Genomic DNA, 9,841 nt, shown 5'->3' with positions numbered 1-9,841 from the left:
CAGTCCCTTTATAATAAAAGAGAATGTACTTTCCTCTTAGAGTCTCTCTTTTCTTTAACAAGGGCAGACAAAACACTCAGCACATTCCCAGAGCTTCTACAAATTTCCCCCTTGAGAAATCTCAGTAACTCCAAGGAAAAACAACTTCAAAAAATTAATGGAAGGCCCTTCAGTATTTGCGTTTCTCCCTCCCAATCCCTGTCCCTGTTCTTCCTTCCGCTTTCCACATGTCTCTTTAGTTTCAAAGGTTTTTTTCCTTCCCTTCCTTTCCCAAGGTGAGCTACCATTTCCTGGCACTCCATCTGTGAAAAGGGAAAAAGGAAAAGATCTTACAGAAATCACACCCTGATGTCACCATGCTCCCTCCCCCACCCCCCAAGCAGCAGAACAGAGAACAGCGTTGGGAGCATAGAAGGGTACATTTCAGGCAAGGGTCACGTGTGGACGAGAGACATCAAAAGACTCCAGGATCGTGTGGACATGTCCTCCTCCTCTAGTGCCTGTTGCCAGATGCCTCTCAGATACGAATGCTTGTTTCCTCAAGAATGTGGAGTGGGGTTTGGCAAATACATTGTTAGTAAATTATTTCACAACGTTCCTTGAGGAGGAAGCAGGACTTTTGAATGCGCACGGTAATCCTTAAAAATGATTCTGTACCCACTGTTTTGATGCTAATGTGAATTCTAATTACCCCATACTAACTCTGTGGGTCACACTTGGGTGACTCTAGCTGTAAGTCCCTCACAAGCTCCTGTGTGCCTCCGGCCAGCAAACCGCAGCGCAGTGTCCTAGTGCATCTGTCCACACCCACAGGCACACATTAAACCCACAAGCCGCAGGTTACACTCCCAGGTGCTGCCCTTCTGCCCTGCCCCACCTTGTTCTTCCCTTTTCCCCCAACCCCCAGCCTCGCCGTGTATGTGGCACACAATGGGATTTTTGTTTGCTCCCATAGCATGTGACACAGCAGTCCCTGCTTTGCCTAGCTCTGTGCTTCAGGTCTCTCAGGTAACAGGTGGCAGCTTCCCTGCTGGATTCTAGGTATAAAAAAGAATGACCTCATAGGGGTGGAGCTCTGGGACTCCGTACAGGTGGCAGTCACAGCCAGGTAACCCTGGAGTGAAGCCGTTTAGTAAGAAGGGGGCAGTTAAACTCGTTACTCTGGTGGCTTTAACTCTGACTCCAAGACACTGCAACAAACAGCCATTGCCTACAAGTCTCCAGAGCTTGTCTTTGCCTCAGATGGAGCCCAAAGAAGCCACTGGGAAAGAGAACATGGGCACCAAGAAGAAGAATCTGACCTTCTTAAGGCCCAGGCTCTATATGCTGGAGAGAAGGAAGACTGACACAGTGGTTGACAGCAGTGTTTCTGGGGACCACTCTGGTACCTTGAGGAGGAGCCAGTCTGACAGGACCGAATACAACCAGAAACTTCAAGGTAACCCACACAGATCAATCAGACTAGGTTATTGCATTCCCAGCTCTGTTCTCCTACTCTTACATAGGCAAAGAGATCACTTAAGGCAAAGAAGAAAAATCGAATATTATCTTCTGTGGAAGGAGGGAAATAAAGTAAATAGGAAAATTTTTAAAAAATAAGAAAAATGGAAATAAATGTCACTCATAAATTAGAGGGAAAAAAATCTATTATGTGCTTCGATAGTTAATGCATCAATTCTGAATTATTCTGAATATATTTTTTTTCCTGGTGAGATTAATATTTTTTTCTGCTGTCCCCTCCCTTCCTTCTCCCTTCTCCAGGCAATTTAACAACTGGGAAGCTCTAGAGAGCAAGTGATTTAGAAACTGACAATAGGTAGTTTCTTTCAATAGATAGGTGTGGGATGTCACACCATGAGGCCTATCTAGGTAATGGTACTGAGCTGTGATGGTGGTTTTCTTAAATAGGGGCAGGAGACTGCAGTCATGTCTGTGAAAGAGAGGAATGTTAGTCATTGGATTGGTATAACAGGATTTGTTGTAGATCACATAGGTGTTCATTCCTTTAGAGCGAATCGAATGGCTTCCAAATATGGTAAGGGATATTTAACGTGCTTAGATTGAATGACTTTTGAGGAAATAACTTCGGTTTATTTTGTGATGGTCATAAGAGCGTTGGACATATAACAGTTATTATAAAACGTCCAGTTTAAGGCCCCAAGTGTCTAGCCCTTCCCATCCACCCTCTCTTTTCCTCCCTTTCTATTGAAGTTCACTTGTTTAAGTAAACTTCATTTTGTTGTTGATTGTGCAATGTTTTAAGTATCCACTGCAGCACCTGTTATGTGATCCCCAGAACCTGTCACTCCCGCTCTGAGCGCACTGTGTGTTTGAGCTCTTATAATTCCACCATGGGCTCTTACTCTGGATGGACAATTTATGATGAGGCTAGAAAGACCAATGGAACACACTTGAAATTAGTAGGTCTCTTTCCAAAAAAGGAAAAAAAAAAAAAAAAAGGAAACGAAAAGAAAAAGAAAGAAGAAAAAAATGCTCAGACTTCATTATGCAAATTAATTAAATAAACTAAATGCATTTAAATGAAATCTTTAAAGATAACTACTGTGGATTAAGGCTTTAAAAAGAAAATCCTGATGGCTCAGGGTTAAAGTACAGTGAAGTCTTATCCTTAAAGGACTTTTTAAAAAAGGGCAGTAGGGTATTGTTCGATCTTTGAAATTAATTTTTCTCAAGGCAATGGATATGTTGGCACGAATTTAAATTTTAAAGTCATACACATTTGTCTTGCAATTCTGGATCTTAATTTATAACCTATAAGATTTTGAGCAAATTACTTCTAATTTCTGAGCCTCAGTTTCCCTACCTGTGAAAGTGGAACTGATACTTACCACATACTGTTGCTGGGGTAATGAAATCAGAAAATTACGTGAAATGCCTGGCATATTGGCTTAAATATGGTGCATGCTAAACAAAGAGCTATTTTTTTTTTAATTTTAGGAATAATGGGAAGAATAATGACAGAATAAGACTTTGTTCTATTAATCAAATTTACTAATTTACTGATCTATTTCAACTCTTTTTCTGTCTTTTGATGAAGAGACCACATAAATTCAGTAAAAGCGCATGGCTTTATCTCTAATAACATGTTTATTCTGTCTGAGATTCACTAATTCAGCAACTTTTTGGTCCAGATTTTCCATTAGCAAAATAAAAACGGAAAATGCTTTTTGCTATTCACTTCCTAATCTTAGTTAAAAAAAATAATAATAATACATCTGTGGCCACAAAAGACAGCAGATGTTTGTTGGTTACTTTGCAGAAGACCTCAGGTTGCTGCTTATGTAATCCATTGGTTTTGTGGTTTCCCTCTGCCTTGGTGGATCCTGTCTTTGAAGCTAGAAGAAGAGACTCGGGAGTTAACCCATGTTCCTAGAATTGTTCGTGTAGGAGACAAATCATCAGGAAGTGGAGAGAAGCACATGAGAGCTGTAAAGATAGGTTGGCTCCTGATAAGTAACTGTAACTCTTAATAAAATCCTAATCTGATGTGTAACCCCTAATAGAGCTTTTAGTAAGACTCTTCTGTAACTGCTTTGGCTTCAGTAGAAAACATTTTCTCATTAACATTTGAAGCACAGTTCTGTTGGGTTTACACTCTGGTCTGCATTATATCCATTATCATGCAGGTGGATCCTAAATCACCTTAAGAAAGTTTTTTTTATTTGCTTGTTTGTTTTGTTTTGTTTTGCTTAATTGCAATGCCAAGAGTTTTTCCTCTGCCTACCTTGGAACTGGTAGTTCCCTGGGAGGCATTGAATAAAGGATTGGAGCTGGTTAGAGCCCTCCAATGGATGGCCCAAAGCAACTGTGAGGTCACACCGTGCTATTTCAATGCTGCAAAGAGGCCTTAGATTACTTAGCCAGAGTCCTTCAGTGCTGTGTTGCTATTTGAGTAATATGGTTCACTGCTCTGTCTCTTTGAGCAAATTCTCTGGGTTCTAGGGAATCTGTGACCTTTCTTTGGTGCCCCTGAGCTCACCTCTTAACTCATACTACACAGTCTACTTGTTCAATTCACTTTCTGGCTGACATCACTTTAGTAATGTGAATCCTAAATTGAAATTTCTTTAAAAATGGCACACCGGGTAAGAGAAGCTACCAGACTAAACAAGAGAACATGGTTCTAGGGGCCCTCGGGTGGCTCAGTCAGTTAAGCCTCCATCTTGGTTTTGGATCAGGTCATGGTCTCAGGGTCATGAGATCAAGTCCCACATTGGGCTCCTTACTCAATAGCGAGTCTGCTAAAGATTCTTTCCCTTGTACCCCCACCCCCGCTCAGGTGCATGTGTGTGCACTCTTTCTTTCAAATAAATAAATCTTTTTTTAAAGAAAGAACATGGTTCTAATGAGATGATCATAAAATCCCTGTAGAAGGTTGGGATCACAACATAGACATTAAGCCTCAAATTTTGCAATAATAGACCTTTGCTAGGTTACTCTTCATGGCTCCTGTATTCCTTCAAGAGATTTGTTCAGTTAATTAGCATTTATTGAGTATGTTATGTGGTGAGCAAAACCAGAATATGTGCCAGGGATTACAATTACAAAATCATTAAGAAAAAAAAAAAGTGTCTGACCTTTAAAGGGGCTTAAAGTCTCATTGGGAAAGATAAGACTGGTGAACAAATGCAATAAAGTGGCATGAGAGAGGACAGGTGGCTTCAGTGGGTTCGTAAAAGGAGGAAATGGTCTGTTCAAGTTTGGGTAGGAGAGGTTGGAAAACATTGCTGTTAAGAGTTGATACGGTGGGTCCCGGGAGGAAAGCAGAATGGAGAGAGAAGTCTGTTTTCACTTCTTCATTGTACTTACCATCTCTGCAATTATGTAGTTTGTTTCCTTGTTTATTGCCTGTTACTGACCCCCACTTCCTCTCTCATCTCTCATCCCCCCTTCCATGAAAGAGACCCTATCTGTCTGGGTAAATAGTCCACCTCCACACTTAGAATCATGCCCTGCACACCACGAGGGCTCAGTGTCTTTCAAGTGGAATGAATGACTCGCATGAGCTGGTCCCGGTAGGGAATCAGTGTGAGCAAAGGCATCGGAGCCTGACTTAATCGCCCTCCCATCTTTGAAAGTGAGGATACATGTGCCCTTTAATCAAGATGACTCTTCAGCAAAAAAGAAATGAACATATTAGGGATGAAAATGTCCAGAATTGCCTAGGTAACAAATACTTAGTGGAAGCCTATTTCATTCCTGACCCTACCTTTTACAACACAGCAGACCCTACTTCAACTCATTCCTCTTCTTCCATTCATCACAAACGCAGCATCACCCTAGCCTCCAGCTAGCTCCGCTTCTCATTACCGTTTCCCAGGGAAGTCACGGAGAGTGGTCAAGGCAGGGGAAACTCACGAGCTGATTTATTAACACCCTTTTCCTTGGGAAATGATTTTGTGTATGACTATATGTGTGAAGTATATGTTTGAAATACTCCTCATTTAAAAGTTATGTACAAGTGTGTCTGTACGTATGCAGATTGTCTACAGTATGTGAAGATAGTTGCGTTTGTGTACTTGAGAGATTTTTCTGTAGTGATTAAAACTTTTATAAAAACTTTATTAACATTCGGTGGCCTTTTCTGAAAACCCTACATGGTTGACATTCCTGTATTACAGGTCTCCTCTCAGTGTGGATGATATTGGATCACTATTTATGTCCCCTCCAGAATTACATGTTAAAGGCTAATCCTCAATATGATATTATTTGGAGGTGGGGTTTTGGGGAGGTAATCAGGTCAGGAGAGGGAAACCCCACTGAATGGGGTTAGTACCTTGTAAGAACAAGCATGAGAGACCTTGTTCCTTCTCTCTCTGCTCTCTGCCATGTGAGGATCTGAAAAGACAGTCATGTATCAGCTAGGAAGGGGGTCCTCACTGGACACAAGATCTGCCCTGCACTCGGAAGAGCTACGAGAAATAAATGCTTGTTGTTTAAGCCACCCACTCTATGGTATTTTTATTTCAGCATCACAAGCAGATTAAGGAAGTGGGCCAGTTACTTTTATTCTATATGACCATACCATTCTATATGGCCATAACCAAACATGGTTAGTTATAACTTATAAGAAGCATAAGAAGTATAAGCAAGTTATACCTTTACTTGTCAAGTATCAGGTGAAAGAGTGAGAGTTGGTGGGTAAAATGTCATTACTGTTGCTAGTAACACTAGTCCAAGCCACATCTCCAATTCATAGTAGGTCAATGGTATTTTCTTTTCTTTTCCTTCCTTCCTTCTTTCTTTCCTTCCTTCCTTCCTTCCTTCCTTCCTTCCTTCCTTCCTTCCTTCCTCTTTGCAAAGACTGTTATAGCATTCATATTAAGAAGGGTTTGCTTCATTCATTTTATTAAAGTCTAAAGTGTTTTTACTCTGGTGATGATAAGGAACCAACCATCCACATGAACGTCATACAGAGTAACATATATTGCAGGATGAAGACAAATGGTTCAATAATAAGTTAGATGTGGTAAGATAATGGAAACACTTAATTTGTAATGATTTTTAAGGATACAGACCAATCTGTAAGTGAGCAGGAGGGCAATTAACACTGGAAGATTTGGTGATCTGGTCTAGTGAAGGGTGGAAGAAAACTAATTGTGCAGCTGTCTGGGCACATTTCTCTCCTAGTACTGCCAGCCCTTTGTGCTCCTCCTGTCCTCTGAGTATTAAGTAGGCCCTTTTTTACGTGCCGCCGTATGCCTTTTAGTGAAGTGGGAAATACTTGGGTCAGTAATGAAACACCAGTGTAAATAAGGTGTTTTTCATAGTTTGAAGGGTAAATCTTTATCAAAGTCAAGACACTTATAAATCTAAGCAATTTCTGTCTCATCACATGCATAGAAGCCAAAAGAAAGCATGATATATTATGTTCCTTCTTTTTTCGTAAAGGTGTTTTTACAGTTTGGGGAAGAGTTATTTTAATTAAGTAGAAGGTGAATTCCAGGAATCAAGAAGTTGGAACTGTTCCATTATAATCACATTGTGATAAGAAAATTTATTCCTGTATTCTACTTAAGGGACACTAGATATAACTTTCTTAAAGGTAGCAAATCCAGCTTCTTTTTTTTTAATTTTTAAATTTTTTAATAAACATATAATGTATTATTAGCCCCAGGGGTACAGGTCTGTGAATCACCGGTTTACACATTTCACAGCACTCACCTTAGCACATACCCTCCCCAATGTCCATATCCTCACCACCCTCTCCCATCCCCTCTCCCCCCAGCAACCCTCAGTCTGTTTTTTGAGATTGAGTCTTTTATGGTTTGCCTCCCTCCTGATCCCTTCTTCTTTCATTTTTTCTTTTCTTACCCTCCAAGCCCCCTACACTGAATCTCCACTTCCTCATATCAAGGAGATCATATGATGGTTGTCTTTCTCTGATTGACTTATTTCACTAAGCACAATACCCTCTAGTTCTGTCCACATTGTCACAAATGGCAAAATTTCATTTCTTTTGATGGCTGCATAGTATTATGTTGTGTGTGTGAGTGTGTGTGTGTATTATATATAATATATATATATATCTTCTATTCTATATATATATATCTTCTTTATTCATTTATCTGTTGATGGACATCTAGGTTCTTTCCATAGTTTGGCTATTGTGGACATTGCTGATATAAACATTCAGGTGCACGTGCCGCTTCAGATCACTGGCGTTTGTATCTTTAGGTTATATACCCAGTAGTGCAATCGCTGGGTCATAGGGTAGCTCTATTTTCAGTTTTTTGAGGAACCTCCACACGGTTTTCCAGAGTGGTTGCACCAGCTTGCATTCCCACCAACAGTGTAGGAGGGTTTGCCTCTCTCTGCATCAGTGCCAGCATCTGTCATTTCTTGACTTGTTAATTTTAGCCATTCTGACTGGTGTGAGGTGGTATCTCATTGTGGTTTTGATTTGTATTTCCCTGATGCCGAGTGATATGGAGCACTTTTTCATGTGTCTGTTGGCCATCCGGATGTCTTCTTTGCAGAAATGTCTGTTCATGTCCTCTGCCCATTTCTTGATTGGATTATTTGTTCTTTGGGTGTTGAGTTTGCTAAGCTCTTTATAGATTTTGGATACTAGCCCTTTATCTGATATGTCATTTGCAAATATCTTCTCCCATTCTGCCAGTTGTCTTTTGGTTTTGTTAACTGTTTCCTTTGCTGTACAAAAGCTTTTGATCTTGATGAAATCCCAATAGTTCATTTTTGCCTTTGCTTCCCTTGCCTTTGGCAATGTTCCTAGGAAGAAGTTGCTGTGGTTGAGGTCAAAGAGGTTGCTGCCTGTGTTCTCCTCAAGGATTGTGATGTGCAAATCCAGTTTCTAATTGCATTTTTTTGTCCACAAAAATTGTGAGTTTATCAAAACAAGAAATGAGAAATCAAAACGGAGGGAGGGAGGAATGGAAGAAAGGAAGGAAGGAGAGAGGAGGAGGGAGAGGGACAAGTTGGGGAGAGAGAGAGAGAGAGAGGGAACTCAGATGTATGAAGCAAGATAGAACTGCACCTTAAAATAATGATGGAGTTGGGGAAAGATGGCTAAGATTTAAGCAACATTTGTATTTGTTTCTGTAGATAGAGGAAAGGAAAACAAAAACACCTCTTTTTGTACAAGTACCTTTTCTTGACATAACCATGCTAACTTCAATACTTTTGTGGGTATTGATTTCCTGGGAAGGGTGAAATCATTGCAAGAACTGCTGAACTTCTAAGCAATATCCCCCATAGAACCAGGCAAGACCTGGCATCAGGTTGTACCTTAACGTGTCTCTTTGGGGCTCCCTTTCCACTAAGAAGGTGAGGAGTCTATGGGGCCAAAGCTACTGACTACTGAGACCCTTCCCTTATTTTTAGACCAAGTTTTGGGTACTTGGGACCATGGAACTTTCTGTTCAACAGGCCCAAATACTGGCTCTGAAGCCTGCTGGGACCCCTTCCCATCACACCTTCCTTGGAGCAGACTGTGGTTGCTGGTGTACACACCCTTGGACCTGTGGGGGCAGTTGATCATGAAGGTGTGTCTGGAGCTTGGTGGAGCTGGGGTATTCACACCATGCCTGCTCGGCCCCTTGTGGAAGGGAGAGAGCTGAGAGAGGAAGAGTAGGGATACAGGCCTCGGGACTTGGGAAGGGTGAATGTGCCCCAGGGCCTCCTACTGGATTTTGGCATGAAACTCTGAGGGAGCTGAAAAATCTAAATTTGACCTTGACCTTCCAGATAATTATGAAGGTATATTTACTAACATAGGAAGCTATAACACATTTTATTCAACAGTTTGCCCGCTTCACTCACACCTATTAAATACGTAGATATGATGTGTTGGCCTCCGTTTGTACACTCAAGGGAGGCTGCTTATGAGTGGCATTTGGTCATAAGCTATGTTTCAGACGGGCCCTTATTCTATACTAGGTGAAGAGCTAGAGGGAAGGAAAGGCAGGGAGAAGCGACTGTCATCTGCTTGTAACTGTGCTGGCCTGGAGACTTTCACTCACTATTATTTAATCCCAGCACCTTTTTAGTGCTGGCCTCATCGTTGAAAAAATAGGTGTGTAGGGGAGGAAAGACGTCCTTCTACCCTTCCTGGGCTCCATAGCTGGACCTAGGAAATCAATAGGAGAAAAGGTGTACAAGTGTATTAATTTTAAATATTACCTGCTGGGCAGTACACAGGGGAAAAAAAAAAAGAGTGCATATACCCTCAAATGGTGAGATTTGAGAGCTTTATAGCAGCACAGTGTGGATGGGAATGGGGAATGTAGGGGAGAGTACATCACTTTAGGAAAGATGACTGGGTCCTGAGAAGAACAGATAGAGATTAATAGTTTGTGAC

The 9,841-nt window shown here is 41.1% G+C and overlaps 1 protein-coding gene across 5 annotated transcripts in view; it reads left to right on the top strand.

The window, feature by feature from the left end:
- The first annotated feature begins 1,034 nt into the window (after positions 1–1,034).
- The window catches only part of ARHGEF38 (Rho guanine nucleotide exchange factor 38), a 173,892-nt gene continuing 165,085 nt past the window's right edge, over positions 1,035–9,841 (top strand). For 3 of the 5 annotated variants that reach the window (XR_009352931.1, XR_009352932.1, XM_059171554.1), the window contains exon 1: positions 1,036–1,438. Coding sequence is in view for 2 of the 5 variants with exons in the window: in XM_059171554.1 (XP_059027537.1) it covers positions 1,243–1,438 (196 nt within the window). In the remaining 3 variants the exon portion in view is untranslated. Of the gene's footprint in view, positions 1,439–9,841 lie in introns of all 5 variants that reach the window. The other 2 variants (XM_059171582.1, XM_059171572.1) reach the window with 2 other exon arrangements.

This window comes from Mustela lutreola, chromosome 1, assembly GCF_030435805.1.
Source record: "Mustela lutreola isolate mMusLut2 chromosome 1, mMusLut2.pri, whole genome shotgun sequence".
In the NCBI taxonomy this organism is placed as follows: Eukaryota; Metazoa; Chordata; class Mammalia; order Carnivora; family Mustelidae; genus Mustela; species Mustela lutreola.
This window is presented reverse-complemented; position numbering and strand designations above follow the sequence as displayed.